The 25,793-nt window shown below is 33.3% G+C and overlaps 1 protein-coding gene across 5 annotated transcripts in view; it reads left to right on the forward strand.

The window, feature by feature from the left end:
- LOC125675498 (phospholipase D1-like) overlaps positions 1-25,793 on the forward strand; it is a 77,045-nt gene that overhangs the window by 11,634 nt on the left and 39,618 nt on the right. For 2 of the 5 annotated variants that reach the window (XM_048913222.2, XM_048913223.2), the window contains exons 2-4: positions 6,093-6,196; positions 11,937-12,087; positions 19,179-19,307. In XM_048913222.2, the coding sequence (XP_048769179.1) occupies positions 6,093-6,196; positions 11,937-12,087; positions 19,179-19,307 (384 nt within the window). Of the gene's footprint in view, positions 1-1,786; positions 3,775-5,124; positions 6,197-11,936; positions 12,088-19,178; positions 19,308-25,793 lie in introns of those variants that run through there. The other 3 variants (XM_048913221.2, XM_048913226.2, XM_048913224.2) reach the window with 2 other exon arrangements.

Genomic DNA, 25,793 nt, shown 5'->3' on the forward strand with positions numbered 1-25,793 from the left:
ATTTTCAAAACACATCTTTGTCTATAGATATTTGCCAAAAATAATATGTTCATATATATTTCTAGTTTTAAAAATCGGATATAAAATTATTATCCCGTCGGGCCTTTTCTTTTTATAATGCATTCTACATGATATAAATGATGGTTGCATATTTTCATTAAACTTTTAGTGATCACATTGACTCACTCGACTTAACAGTTTAAAATCTTTGAAAAGTTGTACAATATTTCATGTCTAATGCAATTGTTTTGATGCTCATGCTCAGAGTAGTGCAATTCAAAAATATTTCAGGGGTGACACCCCGAACTCCCCCGCACCCCACCTCCTGGGCGCTTCGCACCTCGGTCGAGTCTAGCTTCATCTTTCGAGCCTACACATTGAAATAGTCCTAGCTACCCCCCTGGTCACTGTGTATGATATATATATATATATATATATATATATATATATATATATATAGAATAGAATATGATTTATTTCCAAATTAGGGCCCTCTCGGGCATACAGCATACATGATTGTTAACATTTCAATGTACAATGACGATAAAAAGAAAAACAAAACAAGAGTAAAATATGCACTATTAGTATGAGCAATGTTCATACATGAGACATTTGAACATGATAATACTTATTTGCATTATATGTAAGTACCACCGTGTATCCTAATGCAAAACAGTCAGAAATACACATAGGGATATATATATATATATATATATATATATATATATATATATATATATATATATATAATTCAATAAAAAAAGCAGGAAAATCTACAGTTCCAAAATATATTTAAATCACTAGCGCTTTCTGGATTTTAACATCCATCCTCAGGTGAATACAAATTTTAAAAATCTTTTTTTATTGAATTATTTTGACTGTATGATATCAACTCTTTCTATTTGGATTATATATATATATATATATATATATATATATATATATATATATATATAGATGTCTATATATATACATGTACATAACAACTCTACATGTAATAATAGTAAAAGTAGTAAAGTACATATGATTAACATATATATATATATATATATATATATATATATATATATATATATCCTTGCAATAGGAAGGTCCAAAGTTTGGTTATCAACTTTGAATGAGCGATATTTTTAATGCACAGGCACTCGACGTTTTAAATATCTATAATAAAAAAAATTGTCTTCCTGTAAACATAATATTGACAAGGTATACCACGCCGCCATCTTGGTTTTCGTTTTTATCAGCTGCATCGCTTGAAAATTTCGGCGAAAAGTTCGATATAATACAATAATTAGAACCCTACCGTCTAGCAACAACTCTGTCAATATCCTATCTGTCGCATCGTTATGGAAAACTCGAAATAATGTCCATTGATCAGATATAATCAAGCATCAACTATCGTCTACTGCTCCTCAAAATGCGATGAATCCTGATCTAGGGACGGAAGTTGACATCATTATGCAAATGAGAATTCCCTTGCTAATGTACCCACTGACGCTTGTGCCGGGGGAGGGGGGGGGGGGCACTGAATGCAGGGTAGTTGCAGTCCTGCAAACAATAAAACTCTGCACAATTGTGTGGTTTCGGGACAGGCTGGCACGGGAAATTTAGTGAATCTATCACATTACCAAATAACATTGGAAATGTTCATGACCCCCCCCCCCCCGCCCCGCTTCGACTCCAACCCACGTTTTGTCACCCACTGTGACAACAGATAAGCAGGACAGGACATTTGCATGAATGTATAAATGTTAGTGTGTACGTTTGAGAGTATACCCACGTGTAAGCGCGCGTGCGTGTGTGTGTAAATTCAATTTTGAAGTTTTCTTATTACGTTATGAAATTTACTTTCAACAGAAACGAATGCATGAATAAGTGAAGTTATCATGTTTAACGTTTAAAAAAATAAATGAAGTATATATTAATAGAATAATGTTCAAGATCTATTACCTCGCTCACTAGAACATATTTACAGCTAATTATAATATTTACTATTTTTAATTTTATCGACCAATGAAAAAAGGGCTATCCCAAAATTATGTCAACGTACGTCCACCTTTCAGCGATTTCTCGCATTTGAGAAGCAGTAGACGATGTTTGACGGTTGATTATAGCCGATAAATGGACTTTATTTCCAGTTCACCATGACGATGCGAGAGGTAAGACCTTGACAGAGTTGCTTCTAAACGGTAGGGTTCTAATTATTGTATTATATCGAACTTTTCGCTGAAATTTTCAAGCGATGCAGCTGGTAAAAACGAAAACCAAGATGGCGGCGTGGTATACCTTGTCAATATTATGTTTACAGGAAAACAATTTTTTTTATTATAGATATTTAAAACGTCGAGTGCCTGTGTTTTAATGTTTAAGTAAGAAAATACAGATCTTTTCTTTTTTTTCCTTTTAAAGGAATTTGTTCACGTGTTTTTTGTTTTTGTTTATGTTGTTGTTTTTTTTCCTTCTTCTTCATTTTTTATGTTAAAAATTGAAAACATAACTAATGAAATGTTGACATCTAAAATTAAATGAACTTTCTGAATGCAAGGGTAAGAGCAATATTTTAGCCGTAACTCTGCGTTACTCAGAGTCTTTTTATGTTTACAAACAAACCAGTAAAATGTTAATTTTGTAATTTAAAGCATCTTGATTTTATACAGTCACAAATTTAACTTTTTAAGGACACATTTTACAAAAAGTATACTCGAAATGTGATTTATATAATAAACTTGAATAGATACCCATTTATTTTGAAAACTTCGTAAAAAAAAATATCACACCTCAATCTTTGTTTTCAAAACAAATAATAAACTCTATAATGAGCTTCTGTCATGATATATAACCCTAATTGTTTGTGAAACCTTTTAAACATATTAAACTGTAGATTTAAAAATTTTTAGGAGGAAATCGTGAATCAGTCCCTATAAAGTATTCAACGTTCGCCAGCGTGTGTGCTCTATTTTTCATACGACATGGACGGTAGCATGCAAACTATACAATCGTAGAATATCTAGTATTTGTTTGCTAGATTTTTTGGGTGATAAGTTACTCATTGTGTGAGTTTGTCTTCTTGCTGCATAGGTGAATGTCCATGTATGGTCGAGTCAATAAATTGAATATTATACATACAGAACTACCGATGATATATTTATAATTCAACGTGCTGTATAGCTTATAGATTAAGATAAATAAGTTTACCGTGTCTACATAGTGAGAATAAAATGCGATGGCAGATAAGCTCAATCTCTCTCTCTCTCTCTCTCTCTCTCTCTCTCTCTCTCTCTCTCTCTCTCTCTCAATATAGAGAGCTTTTATATTTTAGTTACTTATATATATCAACCAAGACATCACTAAAATACAAAATGTTCAGTATAAACTGTATATTTTCCCTCCTTTTTGCAGAATTTCTAACTACTATTGTTTTTTTATAAAGCGAAAAATTTATGTCTAAACGCCCAACTAAAATAAAATAATAATAATAATAAAAACCATCGGCAAAACACACGCATATGCAAACACATTTGAAAGTAATGCGAGAAGGAGAAAGAGATTTATTTAGTAACCCGTGGACCTGAATTTACGTGTATTCGATCGATTCGGATCACCTTGGTTTGAACTGACACTACACAACGTGCAAAGCATCCACCGTCAACATACACAGAAATTATACGGCGTGATTACAAGTCCACAGAGATGATTTTTATAATTTTTTATTCGTTTTGATGAGGAATTTACTGTTTTTGGATTTTGACATGCTTGTTGCAAGATGACCTTTCAGTAAGTTTTAATGTGTTTGTTCGTGTGTACTGAGACCAGTTATCAGCCTGCGGTAACAGGTTCGGTTCAGACCATTACATTGGAGCGATTGTCTAATTTAAACAATTGATTATGAATATTATACGTCAAATGATTAGTATCTGATTTACTATATTGTCATGACATGATCTCGGGTGAAACGAAAGTGCGAAATTATAGAAAGTTCACTCTCTCAAATAACGGGGTCTTTAAAACTTCATTATTTGTTGCGACAGATTATGAAAAGATTGAGAGAGTATAAGTGTGGAAGTGAATATTTTAAAGTGACATTGATAACGTCTGTAACCCCCCATTTCATCCTTGTCGTCATGTGTAGTGGGAAACATGTAATGCAGTATGTGTAGTAGGAAACGTGTAATGCAGCATGCAATTTATTTTGACGTACTTCCTCTATCTGCGGAAGGACTCATCTGCATCAACTTCTTCAAGTGGTCTGTGTAACGTTCCCCTTGTATGTTACACGTGAGGCAGATGTTCATTTCAATGTTTTCTTGTAGTTGTATTATTTGTGATCGATACTCTTTGATTTTCGTCTCTGGCCAGTATTATTTAATTTACGTAATATGCACGGGCAAACCCACACACATTTTCCAATCATCTACATATCGATGACGGAGGTGCACACTGCGCTCTAAGGTACTGGAATATGGACCAGAGTAGAGTGGATAAAGATAATCCTTATATATATATATATATATATATATATATATATATATATATATATATAAACTCTAAACACTTTGTAGAAATATTTCGACCGGTAACACGGTCGAAATATTTCTACAAAGTGTTTAGAGTTGTTTTTTTAGTTTTTTTTATATATATTTCACTTCGAAAAAAGAGACTGTATACATGTGTGTGTATATATATATATATATATATATATATATATATATATATATATATATAATGAACAAACTTTTAATTAAAGATACATGTACCTTCGAATCATGAATAAAGGAAAGAAATACCTACACGTGAATGCTAAACCAGAAAATGATTTGCACATGTTCTAGTATAACAATATAAAAAAGCTTCTATTGAACAAGATCAATCATTCACATTATATCTCAAAGTACACATAGACGAATCATTGAATATATGCTTTGTAAATACAACCTATAATAGAAATGGGGAGGGGTTTAATCGCTAAATCAGTGTGTTTTTCTAATGTATTTAGTACCATTTCTGACAAAAGAGATTTGTTGTAGTAATTATGGTATTTATTGTGACAGGTTCCTCAATTTGTTCTAGTTGATATGAAATGTCGGGAGTGTGTGTGTGTAGGGGGGGGGGGGGGGGGGGGGGGGGGGCGGAGAAGTTGAGTTTACAGTTGTATATTTAAAAAAATTTGACAAGAACCAAAGTAAAATTAAAAAGAATGAAAAATTAAGATATAATGCGATGGATATAAAGATTGCACAAACTTCAAAATCCTAACTCGTGGGAAGAGAGCATTTATCTTTCCCTACATGGGTTCATTTTATCAGTTGAAGCTTACATGCATTGGATACAGCTATCAAATATATATTACATTAATAAACATTGCATGTAAAAATAAATTGAAAGTACTGAAAATGAAAAAAAAAAAGATTGGATGAATGCCCCTATGCACCCTAGTTCTCTCTCTCTCTCTCTCTCTCTCTCTCTCTCTCTCTCTCTCTCTCTCTCTCTCTCTGATGATGATGAAACCTGTTTAGTGAGGACGTCTAGAAGAGAATACATGGATATGTTATTGTAAGGGCAAAAATGTACTGTATTATGTGTAGCTATAGGGACACCTATAAAAGTTTATCTAATGCTCTCTTTGGAATTGTGGAAAAAACGGTTTTGAGAGAAAATATTAATGAGAACACCACTTGTCCTCACTATTAAATCTAGAATATTTTTTATAGATCTACATCTTTCACATGTTGTGGATTACGTTTATGGAGACGTAATTGTGAGGACAGAATTTTGTCTTTATAGTGTACTTTCTGTCCTCACAACTTCTGTCAAATGGTTAAAAATTATTCTCACTATACACATTTTATCATCTCTCTCTCTCTCTCTGTTTACAAAAACTCGGGTGTGTATTTCCGACTCGTTTCAGTCGGGCTCGGTATCCGGAGGTTAAGGTCAAACATCTCGAAGTTATGTTTACCTTTATACCTGTACTTATTGTACAGGTTTGCAGTGTCCCATAAATAGATAATGGCAGATGCTAACCCTTTATTGGGCACGGACAAAATAACTCGTTACGATATTCCAGACTTCCTCCGTTCTATTTCTTATTTCAGTGATGATGACGATGATTTTGAAGATTTACCAGACTTTACAGAATGTGACACTAGTGGTGGAGGAGTCGATCTGTTCGATTATCCGGACGACTCGGGTCAGCGGTGTAAGTAGAACGGCAAACTATATACATTGCTGATATATATTTGATGTTTCATACTTTGATACCCAGTGTTATGCAAAGAAAACATGCCTCGTGCATTTACATGCCTCATGGATAATAAACAAAAAATACTAGCTGTGTGCAAATCGTGGACAAGAAAGGGTGAACTTCTTCACATTGATGTGTGTTAAGTCAAGTGGAAAATCTGGAGAATATCATTTTGACAATTTGCTAAAAGCAATATATCACATTAATATAAAGAAGCTGTTTATTCAGGTGTCTCGGACAGTTACCATATTAAAATGTCCTTGTGTATATTCGTATTGATGTTGTCTTTGTTACTGTTGGCTGTCTAGAAATCCATATTCATTTTAGTCATTTCATCAGTCTGAACATTAAAATGTACTGTCACCTTTTATTGGTCTGAATTAATGTTTGGTCGTCAAGCCGTCAAGACCTTCAAAAAGGTCTGCTTCTAGGGATTTTAGAAACTCTAAATTTCAGAGATACATTTATCAATTTCAGTTCATTTATTCACTCAAACCATTCACAATGGTACATGAGGTACATAAATATAATTTTACAATAATATGAATAATCTTGCCAAGGGTACAGGGTGCAATTATATGAATAACACAATGACATGCACATATATGTTCATTAGCACAAAATAGAGGTGGGGGCATAATGCATACAAATAAATTCAGGAATTTGATAAATAAGCATGTTAGGGAGGACAGCAGACTAACTCCTGGATTTTAGAAATGAATATACATATTGTCATTAATCGTGTTTATCTCTAAATTTTAAATTAGTGTATTTGGTACATAACAATATCTAAAAGCCTAAATTTCTTTCTTGGTTAAGGATTTACATTCTAAGATAAATTGGTATCAGAAACTAATAGTTTTGTGTGTAAGGATCACTGTCACATGTGCATTGATTTGGGACTTGGAGGATACAATAATTAATTGCCCTGCAGGATGCAGAGATCTCAAATGTCGACTATACTGTTATAGTGTTGATATCCTACAGCAACATGATCATTAACAAGTCTTAATTCAAGAGTGTTTCATATATAGATAAATACTATTTATAGAAATCAGTGCATAAATACAGATAGCATCTATATAATTCATTATTCAGTCATATTGAAGAACGACTGTCACTACAGTGTTTGGGACAGGATTCCATTTCCTTTAGATTAGGAATTGCATAGAATTGCTATTAATTTTTTGTTTCATTGAAAGATTTTCTTTTTTAAGGTAAAGACCAAGAGAGACTCTCACTCATTACCCTCCCCCCATCCCCGTACATGAGATTTAGAAATCACTGTATTTTACAGGACCTTTGATCATTAGAGAAATACATCTTACTTTCATTGTCTCAAAATTGGGAAATTCTTGACTATTAATTGGGAAATTTTGTTTATTTTCCATTGGAGAAGGGTTCTTTTATATGCAGAACCATTCTAGGGCGATTGACGGCCAACAGGCTTCATGCAGAGATCTTTCAATTATGTAAACCTCATCATGGAAGTAGCATTCAGATTCAGCTAACACCTAACATGTAGACTTTTCAGAGAGCACTTGGTGCAAAAACCTGCGATTGCAAATTAATGGACTGACGAGGATTTTGATTCCTAAAATACAAATGTACATGTACTTGCAACTGTTAGGAAAGGAGATCAAATATAAAAATGCCCCCAATTAATTGCCACATAGATAATGAAAATTAAGGGTTTGAATATTGTTTTAGCGTTAAATACAATTATCTGGCTTCTATAGTGCCTAATGCTTTTAAAAACGGGTGCAAAAGCACACACACACCTACCCACACCACCCACCCCCATTTGTTGTGGGTTTGTGTGTTTTGTAACAGGAAAGGAGAAAATGCAATGAACCAGATCAGGATTTGAACTTGGGGCCCCCCTGAATCTCTAGCTGGGTGCTCTACCAACTGAGCTATCTGGCAACCTGCGATCAAACTAATTTGACTGTGACAGATTCCTCCCTCGTCACACTTTGATATTTAAATTCACTGAGTCTTTTCCCTTAACTGACATTGCTTTTATGCAATAAATACATGTTTGTTGCAAACTAGTTCGATCCGGTTTTCTAGTACCATCTGTCTGCATAATCATAACCAAATATGGAGTATCATCAAGGTCAATGAGTGCATTGGCTGTTCCATTTAATATAACAAATGGGTCAATCATATGATTTTTAGATCTTAATTCTAGTTTATATTTACAAATAATACATAATGATATAGATATAAACAATAAAATGTCTTTTTTTGTTGCTTACAGGGGTTATGCATTTTTTCTGCAATGCTTTATCACCCAATGAAACAACAAAGAATGCATTTTATTGCTTAAATGACATCAACCCAGGATCTTTATCCTCTGGCTGGCATTTTCACCTGTCAGTTCCAGGGACTGGTCTATGGCACCAAATGTAACAGGGATAGAGAAAATGCAACAGACCAGATTGGGATTCAAACTCAGGGCCCCCTGTATCTCTAGTTAGGTGCTCTACCAACTGAGCTATCTGGCCATGGGCAATTGAATCCAGCTGACCGCGCTACATTCGTCCCATCTTAAATGTCTAATTCACACTTGATGACATCAACCCAGGTCTGACTGCCACAATTTTAACCATAAAACTTTTCCTCATTGGTTTTATTTTCTTTGTAAAACTCCAGTAGCCAAAATCATTGATATATGTTTTACAAAAAAATGTAACACATGTCCACCAAAGTACTTAGAAAAGACATTTGCATGATAGAGGCAGGTAGTTGCATTTGTGAGGTCAGTTTTTGTAATTTCAGAGCGACATTCACACTATTGAATATCATTCATTATCATGTTAGGCTCAGGTTACTGGGCAGGGTTTGACACTAAGGCACGTCCGACCGACCGAGTCTACTAAATGATAGGTCCGGTCGGGTAAAATGTTGATAAACTAGTCCGACTGGTCGTGTTGAAAAAATAAACAAGAAACTTTACTTTAAACCATAAGATATTTTATTCTTAGCAAAAAAAAAACAAAAAAAAAACCTGTAAAGAGTTTGCGAGCAATTTTGAACCAAGTTATGACATATAATCTTTATTTTTAGTTCTAATATATTAGTCACTGTCGGAATTGATGTTTTACGACGTCATTTACTCAATGTTAAGGGACTGGTTGACATTTTTCAAAAGAAATATTTTTCATTTTTGATGTTGAACAGAAAAAAAAAAGGAAAAAGTTGGGAGGAAACAAAGCAGGGCTTATAAAATTGAAAAAGAAAAAAGAAAATGAGGTCATTTTATTTTAACAAATGAACTAAAGAATTTCTGTGCCAGGTAGCACTTAAAGAAACAGATAATGCGTTTAATTGAAAAGAAAATCATCAAATTGAATTACGAGACTAAAGATTTATTGAGACTATTAAATACTTTTTATTTCAAACTTCATTTGAATTAGGTACTTATATATGAAGAAACCCTCAGGTTTTTTTTTTCTGAAAAGTTGGTCAGGGCTAGTGGATGTAAGGTCAGGTCTAGTAAATATCATTTGAAGTAGCCTGACTGGTCTAGTGCTAAAAAAACGTAAATGTCAAACCCAGCTGGGTTTTTCAACTGCCTCCTTAAGACCTTAGGAAAATTACTTTGGAAATTTCAATAGGACCGAGAGTTTGATTAACTTGAGCTGATGATCGACCTCATAATCGCAGGTCACCCTGGCATCATCATCTCGACCATTTTAGTAATCACAAAGTGACACCCATACAGGGTATTAAGAGGCAACCTAATGAAGGTGTCCGTTCAGTGTTTTAAGTGTAGTAATTCGATTTTGACTAACCAATGTACAAGAAGGATGTGTAATTCACATACAGGAGAAGTAACTATTGAAGTAATTAGACGTTTGACGGGTCGCAGAAAATGCTAAGTTGAGAACACTGGTTTCTGGGTTCTGGATTAATTATGATGACTTATTGGATATTTAGTCGATGTGCATGTAACCGTCATGTATTTTATTAAAAACACACTGGTGGTTTGGGTTCATAAACTTCTTTACTATCATATCCTAATCCTGGAGGAGGATCTAAAAATATGTAAAAGAATTAAGTACTCTCTCACTCTATCATTCACATTTTTAGTTATATTAAAATAATGATTTCAAAATATTTATAAATTAATGTAATAGATAAATATTTTCCAATAGAGTAAATTCAAACTCTTACCGTAAACTCAGAAGAATAGAAACTGTAGTAAAACTTAGTTTCTTTGATATGACGATATATGTAAATAATATAGTCACTCAGTCGGGGTAGGAGTGTTGCTGGGTTAGCTAGTTTTTGGAATTGGCGCGAATCTTGCTTATATAGCACCAAAACCAGTAAAACAACTCACAATATACTCAACCATACACAAACCATACTGACCTTTCACACTCCTCTCTCTATCAATCAGCGTTCATCCCGATGAATATGAATGAAATTAAAGACTTACGATGAAATGAGTAACGTAATGAAATTTGTGTGTTAAGGTAGTACTCTACATCGTCATAATGGCTGACTTCCTTTAAAAACATGGATGAAAAAATCGATATCAGCAATATTTTCCTTTTCCATTTAAAACCTAGCCGAGTAGCTCAGTAGGTTAGAATGCCGACTGATGACCTGTAGGTCACAGGTTCGAGTCCAGCAGGGGTTTTAAATTTTTTTCAGATTAGCTTCCACTAAAACTGTATTTTTTGACAAAATAAAGTAAATTTGAATTCAACTTCAAAATATTGTTGTACATATCCTCCACTTTTCATCTACGTCAAATTTTTCTGGTGTAGCATACCTCCTTAACTATGAATTATTTCATCCTGTGACATTCTCCTTCTCTTAGAGAAAATGTCTCCTGACATTTCTAAGATCAGAACTCAGGATTGTAATAAAATTCAATTTAATATTGATAATGATACTAATGCAACTGATCTGGAAAGGAATCCTCTTCTGTAAATAAGATCAAATAACAGAAGCTGCAACATGTAAATACTCATGGCCGCAACACACAAAATAATCAGTTTTAGTGCACATTGTACTAGCTGTCATAAATAAAATTAGATCAGATACTGCTCTGAAAAATTGTATGATTAATCCACTTAAAATAAATTAAACTAATATCCTAGCTAATCACATGAATAAGTACGAAATACCCTGTGACATTCTCCCCTAAACATACCATACTTGCGCAGTTTGTTCACTTACAACCCACTCTCCATATCTATCTGGAGGTTTTCGTACGCAATCTGATTTGTGGTGCTACATGTACTTATTTGAATTTCTTGTTATATAATTTGCTTTAGTATAGATTACCCTGGTAAAGAACAGCAATGCCTGGCACTAGTCTTCAGTCTCACGGAGAGGACAGTCATACAAGCCCTGAAACTGATGTTTATTCTTATCTAGCATATTTATGGTATCTTGTGTTTTCATGTTTTATATGTACAATCAGGATAGGTACAGCTACAGACTGTTTACATGTGATAACGCCTTTTATATCATTGCTTTTTAATGTTTTATTTATTTTCTATATATTATGTGTATAACATTCTGTTGTAAGGTATATATGCATTGTAAAGCATCTTTGAGCGTACATAGTGTATGAAAAGGGTGCTATATAAATATGGTATTATATATCAATTTAAGCCATACATAATGTGTTTCTCTCGGTAATTCCGAACTACTACACTTTATATTTCAGTGCCACTTTACCCATTCACCACTGTTCACGAGAAACCCATTCCATTCAACACGATACGGACAAATTGTTGGATCCCCCGCACTAATGTCGAGATCAAAGTGACAGATGCTGAGCGAGTAGATGCTCACACAAAACTCTTCAATCCAAACCTGTGAGTATTTAACTCTTATCTGATATGCTATTATAACTGTAGTTATGAATTAATTGTCAAAACTTGACATTTTTTATATTATTTTTGAGAAAAGTTTTAAGAAAATATGTGGAGAATGTGAAGACTTGCCATGTATATACATGTATATATAAAGAAGACTCAACCTAGTACACCAGTGTATATCTGTACCAATGCAGTTGTATCAATCATTAAATTTATTGTGACATTAACCGTAATGAGTTATCAAATCCTAAATGGCGTTAGTTAATGTGTTCAGTAAATGCCAATTTGTAAGACCTTTATTAAACTCGCATTAGTTAATGTGACATCGAATATCTAAACAATCATTAACAGAACTTGATATTACATTAAAATATTTTGAAGTTTATGAGGTTTTAATGTCACATTAAATATTGATACATCTGAATCCCTGTGTTATAATCTTGATCAAATCTTGTACATGTGATACTATTATCTTCCTATATGAATATAATACACAAGCTAGTACACCAGTATCTGTATCTATCTGTCTATCTATCTATCTATCTATCTATCCATCCATCCATACATCCATAAATTAACACGCGGAGTAAATTTTCGCTATATTCTCTGGAAAAAAAAAAATTCCGCGAATTTAACATTCGGTGAAAAATCTCGATTTTTTTTTCGACCATGATATTAACCTGCTATACAGTATCTACATTATCTATCTATCTATCTATCTATCTATCTATCTATCTATCTATCTATCACGAGCTAGTACACCAGTATCTATCTTGTGTTATAATCCTGTCGACCATATATGTATACACAATTGTGTACATGTATTATCTTCCTCTACAGTTGTTACAGTATATACTCGACAAGGAGACACAGACACATTAATGTGTTTATAAGTAAAGGATGATAGCATTCAAGTGCAGCTTTATTATTGTTAAAGAGGTTTATTTCATAAACACTAAGACAGTTATAAGACATATAATGGAAGTGTGTCTATTCAATTCTTAGTTTTCTTACTAAAGAATCCTTAGATTGACACTGGTTTTTGTAGATATTTGCATTTAAGAGCCTTATAAGGCTTAAAATTTGTGTTCCTAACGTAATTTGATACACAGTTCAATTTTTGCCTGTGGTTTTAAAATATTAGCTGTCATTTTGGTTTTGTAAAATTTTGTTGTAAAATTGTGATTTGCTATTTCGATGACAATAAAAATTAAGGTTTATAAGCTTTGTGTTATTGATAATCTGTGTTAGAAAATCTATTTAGAGGCTCTGTAAGAAGCAAAATCACATTATTGTCTTCCCGTACAAAAAAATGATTTCTCTCTCTCTCTCTCTCTCTCTCTATATATATATATAATTCTATACATTCAACAGAACTGAAATCTTTATGTTGATAAATCTTAAACTTAGTGTTAATTGTATCAATGATTATGGTTAAAGTTACACACAAAACTATCATGATAGCACATTTTTAAAACAAAATAGAATTTTCAGATTTAGAGCTATTGTTGCCTTAAACAGTATAAGAGATAGTCCAATTCTGAAAATCATTTTCAGCAATATAAGGATGACAAGAAGTTGATAAAATTTACATATTCATTATTTAGCATGTATGCATTGAAAAGAATACATTTCTGAATCAAATGTATTGAATTGATTTCTCGTGGAGCCCAACTGCTAAATCCTTTTAGAATATGCATAGATAGATTTTAAAAAGTTCATTCATATAAGGTAGGAATTTGTTGTGTAGATGTAATGTGTTCGACTTGTAGAAGATAATTTTTTAGATATAATTTACAAGCATGACTGAGCCTTGCAAACTATGTATAGGAATTCCTCAAGATCTAGTCATGTTTTGATACATATAAATATTTGTATATAGTTCCTCTAGATTATTAAAATTACTAGTCCATGTTTTTGATGCCTAAAAATTCTTCCATAGTTAAGGGCCTTGCAGTTCACAAAATTAAGTTTGTTCTGTTGATGCAAATTTTGTTCATGAAAATGTGACCTGGGATTCAATATATATGTCAATGTCAGAAAAATTATACATTTCTAACTCTAAAAAATCTGCGAAATTTGATAATGATCCATGTGTAGAAATTAACATTCAGACTTGCATTTCAGCACAGAGAATGAAAGGTACAGAAGTGTTTAAATAATTTGCATCTTTTTTTTGGGTACTTTTTTTTGTTTGTTTTTGTTAGTTTATATATTAATATATTTCTCTTTGATATTAAAAAATCTTGAGTTTAATCATCAGTGTTTAAAACCATGATATTTTCTTCCAAATTGTCACATTTTTCTTATAGAGTAAAAAATCATCAAATTGTTTTCAAGTATATAAAATAGCAGTACATTTTCGGAATCCATGGATTGACAAGCATGACAATTATTTCTTAAGATTTCCAATGATAGAGAGTGTAATTCTTCATTTTTGAGGATTGTAGATACTGTTATGTTTTAAGGAGGTATGCTACACCAGAGAAATTTGATATGGATGAAAAGTGGAGGGTATATTGTGCAACAATATTTTGAAATTGGAAACTTTCAAATTTATTTTATTTAGTCAAAAAATGCAGTTTTAGTAAAAAGTAATCTGTTAAAAAAAAACCAAAAAAAAAACCTGGATTCGAACCAGCGATCTACAATTCAGCTGTCGACGTGCTAACCTACTGAGCTACTCAGCTAGGTTATGAATTTTGAAATGAATAGATATATATTGCTGATATTTATATTTTTATACCCCCCGCAACTTGTTGCGGGGGCTATACTGGAATCGGGTTGTCCATCTGTCTGTCCGTCCGTCCGTCTGTAGACGCAATGGTTTCCGGGCTCTAAAGCATTATCCTTTCCACCTACCGTCACCATATCATATATATGGACTACCCATGGGATGAAGATGTTCCCTATCGATTTTGGGGTCAAAGGTCAAGCTCACTGGACATCGAAGTAGCAATATAGTTTCCCGGCTCTAAAGCGTTATCCTTTCCACCTACAGTCACCATATCATACATATGGACTACCCATGGGATGAAGATGTTCCCTATCAATTTTGGGGTCAAAGGTCAAGCACACTGGACATCGAAGTAGCAATATGGTTTCCGGGCTCTAAAGTGTTATCCTTTCCACCTACAGTCACCATATCATACATATGGACTACCCATGGGATGAAGATGTTCCCTATCGATTTTGGGCTCAAAAGGTCAAAGGTCACGTGCACTGGACATTGAAGTAGCAATATGGTTCGGTTTGTCATGCCATTTGTTTTTTACACTCAGAAAAGAGGTAGTTTATACCTATTACCAACACCCTTTGGGAGATTGGGGTAAGCGGGGGGGGGGGGGGGGGGGGGGGGGGGGGGGGGGGGGGTATTCTTAGTGAGCATTGCTCACAGTACCTCTTGTTATCCATGTTTTAAAAGGAATGAAGTCAGCCATTATTTTGATGTAGAGTATACCTCCTTAACAATAACCTAGATTAATAACTTCAGATTTTTTTTTTTTTTTTTTTTTTTACTTAATAATTTTTTTTCTAATGCTTACTTATATGAGGAACAGTCACACATCAGTAAATGGATGTGTGCCATATTTGATATTTTCGTTGATATGATTATATACGTTTAAGAGTTTGTTTTAATTGTCCTCATTCTGATGATCGAGGAACATGTCACACTTTGGGGAATAAAAGGCAGCTGGCTTTAGTTGATCTGTCACAACAGTTCAGCAATATCTTTAATTCATTAATCATGGCTGTACTAATTTAATGGTCACCTAAGTTTCCAGTCTCAGAATAGCACTCCACCTTTTCCATGAAATTTCTAAAAAAGACTTGGCTGGATGGAAAGGGAAGAGTGATGTTGTGGTTGGTATATGTTTCATCCGCTGATGTCTTCAGTACTAATGCACTCATGGTGTGGGGGTCATACTAAGTGTAACAGGGAGGCGGTCGGAATATGATCGGGCTTAACATGATCCCCATTCTGAGTTCTCTTTTGGAAAAGAAGATGGTAGCTATATAGCCCCTCCCTCCCCCAAATAATTTCATTTATTGTCAATATCACTTTGGCTCTGACACATAAAAAAAATTCAATGGAATTGTTGAAAATGTATATAATAACTTACTACTTTAAGTATAAATGGTTCTAACAGCATATTAAAGTTTTATTTTGATGAACAACTTTAATTACATGTAATGATTGGGACTGATAACATGGATATGTATTCAATTTGATGAACATTAAAAAATACAAAATTTCTCAATGAGACAGATAAAAGTGATCTTTGTTTAAAATTTCTCCGTGTTATTTGAAGTCACTCAAGGGAAATATGTATGCAAATCTCAGCAGGAATCTGATGTTCAGATTTACATTACAAACTTTCCCTCAGCCTACATCATATCAGATCAAAGTGCGCATTGCCAAGATGAAGGAAGAGAAATGAAAATGTGTCCCATTCCTGATGGGTCTATTGTTATGTAAAATAGGTCTTTGAAAGAAATAATTGGCAAATAACCTTTTATAAAATTGCTGTCATCACATCAAATGTCTTCTTGTACGTGAACAATCATGGCTGATCGATTGTATAGACAATAGTTCTGTTGCAGCATTTTATTTCTGTAATTTCAGTGATATATGCTAACAATTAGGAACCATAAAGATCGACGATTTTATCCCGTATTGTTAGCAGAAATAGGAATTATTCAGGGCTTAATTTTTTTGAAAGAAGAATTTATTGTTATTACAGATAGAAGTATATAAAAGTAAGTGTCTGTGTCGCAAATGCTTCCTTTGTGATCTAAAACCAATATTTTGGCAACATGGACATGTTCAATCAAGCATGACAACTGTTTGCTACAATTTCCATTCATCACCTTGAATGTACATGCACTTACAAATTTCCAAAGTCCAGTCCGATCACCTAGAACGAACCTATACACATCTCCAGTCCTACGAACCTATACATATCTCCAGTCCTCACCTGGAATGTGCAGACCAGAGATCAAAAGATGAAACATACATGCTAAATATGTCACAGCTTGATTACTACAATCAATGAAATGACTAGGATATTAATTTTGCAGCGATTTTCGGAAATTCTGTTTTTGAGGCATTCAGTCTTTTCTAAAATATTCATGAACCTTCAGCATGGAATCAAAAGCATGTATATGCAAGCAAGTAATCATGATTTTGACTGTGTGGGTATTTGTAGAAATTAATGATGAATCAGATTAACAGTTAATTTAAGGGAGGAAGACTAATTAGATTCTAATTATGATTCAGTTAGGGTTTCTCCATAGCAAATACAGGAGAAATACTCATCTTTAAGTTCTCACTCTGTTTTGTCACTCATTGATTTTAATCCGACATGATGAACTTTCTGATTGACCAGCCAGCTGTTCTGTGGGTCAGTTTCTGTCCGAGCATCAGATACTTTGTCAGGTGGAGTACAATAATGCTAAGTGTGTTGAAAGTTTGCATTTTACCTTTCAAATGAAAAATGAACATTGAAAAATCTAGAATGTACTTCATATATTATTGGTGAAATTACTATGATCAAGGTGAAATTACTATGATCAAATGCTTTGATTCTAGTGCAGAACTGATGCAAATTAAGAATTAATGATAAAACATTTTATGCTTCCATGACAATGCGGTGAAGTGCTTTTTTAAAATACCCAATCGTTTGTATTCAGTCTCCGTCAGTCAGCAATTCTGTTCATTCTTCTTGTGTGAGTATTTAGATTGATACCCTTGCAGATGAACCAGTTTTTCAGTGCATGGTCTTAAAACAATTGCTGTACTGTTGTTGAATTGCTAAGCAGAAAAGGATGGGCTTTTTATGGTTGTTAAATAGCTTCGTCAGCAGCATGTACAATAAAAGATTTCCCACCATGCCATTAAAACTGGGGTTCTGCCTTATTCCTTCCCATAGTGAGCAATTTTAGCTTATAAAGGCATTTGCCAAGGTCGTTCTCCAGGGATCTAATTTAATTCTGTGTCACTGTGACTGTGATAGAAGTCGCTAAATAGAAAGGAAATGTTTTTGTAGATGTTACAACTGTTACAGATATTTTATAATTCTTAGATCATGCATTGTCTTTTTTCTAATCTCTTTTTTCAAACATATTGTAAACTTATTTGTCCTTTAGGCTTAAGAGAAAGTGTACTTGGAGGTCCTTAGATATCCTGTCTGTTAGTCTGTCTGTAAGACTTTCAGGTTTCACAATACCTTGGTAAATGTGGGGATATATTTAAGGCCCTGTGAAAGGGAGAATTGGGAGAAGGGTGCGTGGAAGGGGGGGGGGGGGGGGGGGTAGGATTAAGACTGCAAAAATGAGATTTCTAAAATAAACTGCCATGTCTGACACAAAAAAATACCAGTAGATGGGAGACCACTTTCCTTTGAATTTGATGGTAATTAAATCTTGTAAGGTTATCTTTTTCTTGCTTACAACAATCAGATAAAATCCTCTAGTGATATCATTTACTCACTGTAAGATTTGTTCATACAAACATGGTAATTTAAACCTGTTTTTGCCCATGCTTACTCTTTCCTGAGATGGTTTCATCAGATCTGATATATTTATTTGAGCTAGATCTGGGTGCAGTGTAGCAATGATAACACACCTGTAGATAAATATCCTGGAGATCTGATCTCTTCCACAATATTATTTAGCTGAAGATTGAGATATCAATTATGTAGCAGGTTATTGAGTACAGCATTGTGTATCCTCTGATGGAAATTTAATGAAGTTCTATAATCAATACGCATTCAGTAAAATGTGACATAATTTGCTGAATCACATGAATTAAAGTACAATGTAGATAATTATATAAATATCATTAAATGAATGATAAGTGTCATGGTCTAACACAGTTTTATAGCATTTCCTGCCACTCAGTCTCAAGACAGTTGTTGGACCCCCCCCCCCCCAAATCATTTAGTGAATCAAATTACATGTACAATAAACCAGATTGTGCATGGATATTTGAATGTAGGAGGGGGAGAGGATGGGTGTCTAATAATGTGACACAGAATATAGCAACTGACATTAACACAGTCATTATCAATGTGATTTTTTTGTAGATATACCATACAAGTGAAACATGGCACATTCCAGTGGACTGTCCGACGGCGCTACAAGCACTTTACCAACCTGCACCAGCAACTACGACTTTTCCGTATGAAGCATAAATTCCCAGTCCCTACTAAAGCGTAAGTTTCGAATGTCATACATGTACACAAATCTTAGTAAAGTCAATATGTGTAAATGAAAGAGTATTGAGATATGTATGTTTGTAGTTGTTGTACTAATTATCTGTTAACTACATTCTGACAGAGGTTGCTCTATATACAAGGCTGTTTCAGGGTTGAATTCAAATCATAAACAGTAATGAAAACTTATGTTTCAACAGTTGAAGTAATTTGATACAGGGTTTTAGATTACTTTCAATAACATATATAAAATATATGAATTAATAATCTGCAATTATTCTGAAATTTAACTTGGCAATGCATTAATTACATTGAATATACTATCCAAAATTTAGAAATAATGTAGATTCTAATTTGTTATTAGTCAAAATATTTGGGAGTTAGATTCTGGTAAAAAAAAATATCTAAATGTAACATTTAGATTTTAAAATTCTACTGCCAAGGAAATTGTTATTGCCAAAGAAAAACATAATTAGTCATCGCTGGCAATTTATGTGACTAAATGCAATACATTTTGTACATACTAACCAATAGAAAGTCTTTCAAGTAGCAAGCAATGTGAAATGTGTACCATCAGTCAAATTTCCAAAATTACTTAGCAAAGGATTATGACATAATATAATCTAATATTCATTATTTAAGAGAAGGGACAAAGTAAAAACAATTTATCATGATAATAATTTTGGAGTTTCTTTCTTAAGTAAATAAAAAGACATTATGATATCAAATGAAAAGCAAACTGAATTAAAATTTGAGGGAAACATGCAATCATTTGAAGCAGTTTGTTTTTAAGATAGTCATTATATGTGTGCATTGGCCATTGGCATATAGTCCTCCAAAATATTCTGAAAAATACAAATGATTTTTAAATGAGCTGTGTTTATGCAAGTAAAGATTTAAAAACCAACAACATTATTTCTGTGAGATCTGACTTCTATGCATGTTGTATGTTCTTTGTGTGTTTGTATATATATTGATCAGTAGAAGTGGTTGTAAACACGTGTATCTTTTATTTCCTAGGTTTCCAAGGTAACTGTTGTAGGTAGTCAAATCCCTTTCCTTTTGCATGTCACAATACCCTGCAAAAAGTGCACAAATTTTTTCTCGTCATAAATTTATTTTTAAGTTTCTCAGACTGATCGAGTGTCTCAAAGAGGTGAATTTGCGATTGATGGATATTTTTTGTCGTCCATCTGTAATCATTTTCTCTGCTTAACATACATGGCCATTTTTCATCGAATTTGGTATAAAGCATCTATGATCAAAGGGAATAAATTTAAATATATGAGTTTTATTGACACATAAACCCCTGGAGCTGAGGGGTGGAGTCAAAACTTTTAAAACATTTTGCAGTCTATGAAAATCTTGTTTACTCCTGAACTTTGCAGAGAAACCTACCTACCCCATGGAATTTATGGCCTCTAAGGCAGGGGTTATAGGGTTTGGGTCATGCTCAATCATATAGTGAATATGCAATTAATCTTTTATAAATCTTCTTCTTAACCCCAGAGAAGCTTGAGGAAAAATCATATAAATGGCATTGAAGTACATAAGGCCATCTCCCAAAATTATGAAATTCATGATCTCTATATGATAATTGGGTCAGGAGTTAAGGATGTACCAAGGAACATACATGTAAAGCAAAAAATATGTGGAATTTGAAGAAAAAAATCCTTTTTTTTTAAATTTTCTAGAACATCTAAGAGTCAAACTTGGTGCAGTTATATTGAGCATTTTATATTGAGCGTAGTTTTAATACCAAGGCCTCTATCAAGATTGTGAAATTCATTGTCTCTGGGTCATATGGGCTCAGGGTGCGGGCAGGGTTCTATAGATTATAAGATAAGCAAAAGTATGTTAAATGTTTAAAAATATTCTGTGTTCCTAAACATCTGAAAATAACCTAAGTGCCTAGTTGAAAATGGAGGTGTTTTTTTTTTTAAAAAAAAGAGTGAAATCCATGGTCCTGAATCAGAGGTTCAGACTGCAGGACAAAGCTGTATTGATTAGATGAAGGATTATAATTAAAAGTGTAAATATGGTTATGTCGAACTGTAAAAAAAAAAAAAAAAAAAAAAAAAAAAAAAAAAAAAAAAAAAAATTCTGTACTCCTGAATATCAAGGACAAAACCTAAGTGTGTGATGATAATAAACATGCTCTAGCAGATTGTGAAACTCATGGCCCCAGTGGACCAACTGTAAAAAATCTGCACTCCTTAATATCAAGGTGACCCTTTCTTATAATTTGTTTCCAGATGCTTTTCTGTGATTTTGGTTAAAGTCAAAATGTCTGGACCATACATATAGCTTAACAGTGATTATAACATATTGTGGTGGCTCATTTTTAATTCAGAGGATGCTTATGACCAGAATCAGAAGAAAAAAAATAAATATCCTCTTGTTTATATTAAGGATATTCAGTTCTCAAGTTTTAAAAATGCACACTTGCACTATATTTCACAACACTTCCAATTTGCATTGTACTGTGTGTCAGATACCCAGGTGACCATGACAGCCCATGGGCCTCTTGTTAGAACATAGATGTATTATATGAATTAATTTGATGATCGAGTCGGAGTCCATGCAAATCTAGGATTGCATAATTACTTTTTATTTTTTAATCAATTGTTTCTCAAAACACACCTAGATGCATTCAACCCATTATTCTATGGTAAGAGAATTTGTAGAGATATATGCCAGAGAAATTCCCAAACCTGCTTAGTGAATTGCATTTGGTTATGTATGTCATGTCTCCCCTTTTCCTGCAGAAATTCAACTTATATATGCAGTGATTTTTTTTGGGCTAAAATGCCACCGATATTCGGCTGTTTCCCCTCACTAAAATTCGCTATTTTTTCCCAATTATATATATGTGTTTTTCCCAATTTCAAATCTAGGGAAATTAGGCCAATAAAAAAAAAAGGTTACCGTATATTTCTGACAGAGGAAATACGTTTTTTTTTCTTCAGCTTTATTCTCCAAACCACTGCACATGCAAAAGGTTTTGTAAAGAATATGTAAAACAATAGAGGCATCCATATAACAGATATGCAGCGAAGTATATAGCTTCCAGATGAACATTAAGCCATATTGTTTACAATTTAGTTTGACCGCCATTATGTAGGGTCAGGCTAATAACAGGGAGGGTACAACAGTATTGGGGTTTTACTAAAATCGGAAAAATACAAAACAGGAGAGACATTTTGGAAACTTTATTATTAATATAATATTTACAAGGTTATGGGTACAAATGCTGGTGAATTAATTATTTATTATTTTCTTTATGAAATTAGACAATAAGTATTTTTTTTAAAAACTAAATAATATATATACAAGGTGTGACTTCCAATACATATTTAATGTTAAATAATGATTTATTTTATGATTTTAAATCAGATCTGAAATAAACCTCAAACAAAAAAATTGTTATTTGATTATTTTATGCATCTTTACCATTTTAATTTACTAAGAATGATTTTTCCCAATTTGAGGAAAATGTCGCTAATTTTTCCCAATTCAAAAGGAGGGGTGGTAGTTTGAAAAACAAAAAAAATCACTGATATGGAGATTTATTACATTCTCTTAAATGGTGACAGGACCTCAGGCAGTCCTGAAATGTGGATAGTGTGTAATTATGTACTTACCCCCAACCCCTACCCTTCCTCCCACACATCTTTAAAAGTGGTCATCTCAAAAGCTTACAGTAAGTAAAAAATAGAAACTGACTTAATTCAGAATGACTTATGAAAGTGATAAGCATGCAGGGAAATTGCACATTTTGGAGAAGTTATTGGTTCTATATTTATTGTTTTCGTTGGGTGGTTAGGTTGGGGGTGGGGTTATCTGCATAAGATCTATATACACCATCCACACTTCAGGTGCCTGAATTGTGATAAAGTGTCCATTATCACTAATCCATAAATTTTTGTCTTCCATTGGATATAAGACATTTCAAAACAATTTAAAAGTCCTGAGATTTTTTTTACAATGTGGAGTTGAGTGAGTCAGAATTTTGTGCTGTTGTTTTTCTTCAGTTGTTTAGATCCAGGGTTATAGATAAAGCAGAACTGAATTAAATACTCCCAGACTACTATCTGTGCTGACAAAATGTAAATAGCCGTTGAATTAACGTTCTGTTGCATAATCTCTCAATTCGAGAACACAGTCAGGGACCTCACCTATTAATTTAAGTGATAAACTCACCGTGTTTGGAACAATTTAAAACCTTAACCAACAAAACCATTTAACCAAGGCTTATAAATAAACCCAATTCTAAAACGAAGAAAGTGCAGAAAAGGATAAAATCACTAGCTAGATAGAAACCTGGACATAAAAAGATGCTTTTGAAATCAAATACAAAACAAACTTTAAACACACCAACAAATGCTACATTGTATTGTAAAAGCATTGTTTTATTTTGTTACCAGTTTGGACTCGCATTCTAAGGACAGTGAGCTTTTGTCATCACTTGGAGAGTCCGTTGTCTGTCTATATATATGTTGTCAGCATTCATTATACACTTTTATCTTCTCCAGAACTACATGTACGTCCTAATGTACCAGACATTGTACTGAGTACCAGTATTCTCCAAGTGGTGCCAAAACTACTCACGGAATAGTAATTATAGTGGGTACAAATATTCCCCTTGTGGTGCCACAACTACTTGTTAACCAGTCTGTATACTCAGTGCATCTAGTGGTACATGACTTAAAGAATGACGCCAATAACTTTTGATAGACGAAGACAAAAGAGACTTCACATGCACACCAGCATCAAGTCAATGAAACGTGTAGTCTTCATGATAGTAGTACTAGTCCTGTAACTTCACATGCACACCAGCATCAAGTCAATGAAACGTGTAGTCTTCGTGATAGTAGTACTAGTCCTATGCAGAAGTAATGATAATTGTTAGAATATCAGGAATACAGCCACCACAGATTTGTGGCCTGGTATAAAATTTTACTCCAAACCCAGTGCATGGGAACTGCAATGCCTTATTTTCAATTTAGTTATTCCAGTCCAAATTGTGAGCTATTTGGACTCTTTATAAAGAGGTTCTAATGTTTCCTTGAGTTGTAAAAGCCCCATCCACATTCCCAAGAAACTGAAAAAGATGGCTGTGGACTAAATGCTGATTGATTATTAGATAATATGAATAATACCAGTGTTCTCAAGGGGAAGAAATCCTGCAATTAATGGCCCAGGATATTGCACATAAGGTAATTTGCAAGTCTTAGAAAGCTTAATGAGCTAAACGTTATACATTACACTCATCAATATTGCATTTATTGTCTTAATCGTACAGTATGTGATAACAAAAATGTCCCATTAATATAAAATAGACCAAGGATATGTATTAAAATTTTGTTTATCAGTAAATGACCATGTATTTCTATGTTTAACATAGTTGAAAATGCTAGTAATGAAAGCTGTAATATGTCTCAATTTGTTCCAATTGGATTTGTTCAGACAAGATCTGATGGATTGATTATCTTTCAGAATATATGCATTGTTATTCTGATAATGTTGATTGCCATTCCATGCTCTGTTCTTTTCATATTACAATAAAGCTAGCTAGGATATTCTGCTATGATGATGTATGTTGCAAGTGCATATATACAGATGATCAATTTTTGATCCCTTGAAAATCGAAATTCAGGATGGTTTAAAAGTTTTGAAGTGACTATATTTTCCATTTACAAACTTCATTATTTTTTTCCTAGTCCCATGGGCTATTTTTCATTAAGGGAAGCCAAATTATTGGGCTTGGACATGAGCATCTGATTGAGGTTTACAATAAAATATAAAATTCTTTTACAATATATTTTGTTCACTTGAGCTGAAGGCTTGATTAGCTTATTGTGTAGTCCATATTGGAGTTGTTGTGCAGTGTTCATAAACTTCTGGAATTCGATCTGGCTAACTTAATCTTGAAAACCTTGCCAATTTGTTATCAAATTTGGCTCCAAAAATTGGTTTTGTGAACTAATGATATTGACACTGAATCTTTTTTTTTTTTTTTTTTTTGATTTTTTAAAACTAGCTCTGGGTGACTTTTTGCCAATAGCATTTGAATTTCTTGAGGTAGTTAGATATGAGCTTTGATATTTGATCATTGAATATTAGAAATATTATTAGTTCATTAACCTCATATTGACGTCAGATCAGAAGACCAGATTGTCTGACAAATACCTGAATATGATCTGAAATCCTCTTCGTTATAATTATTGTACGATAAGCTTGCTATGAATTGACTTCTAAGAATGTGGCATATTGTGTTGTATTACGGAGAGTATAGATTAGACATTCATAAATAATGAGGGTCTCCTGTTATTCTGTTTATTCAGGGAAAGATGTAATTATACGTCGAGCGATCGTTATATATGTATCGTCAGATTCATATTGTACAAGTATATACTACTGTTTGCATATTAGCAATGAAGATTCCTGTCTAAAGTATGAGTAAAAATTAGAATGGTTCTCCTT

Source organism: Ostrea edulis, chromosome 3 (genome assembly GCF_947568905.1).
Source record: "Ostrea edulis chromosome 3, xbOstEdul1.1, whole genome shotgun sequence".
NCBI lineage: Eukaryota > Metazoa > Mollusca > Bivalvia > Ostreida > Ostreidae > Ostrea > Ostrea edulis.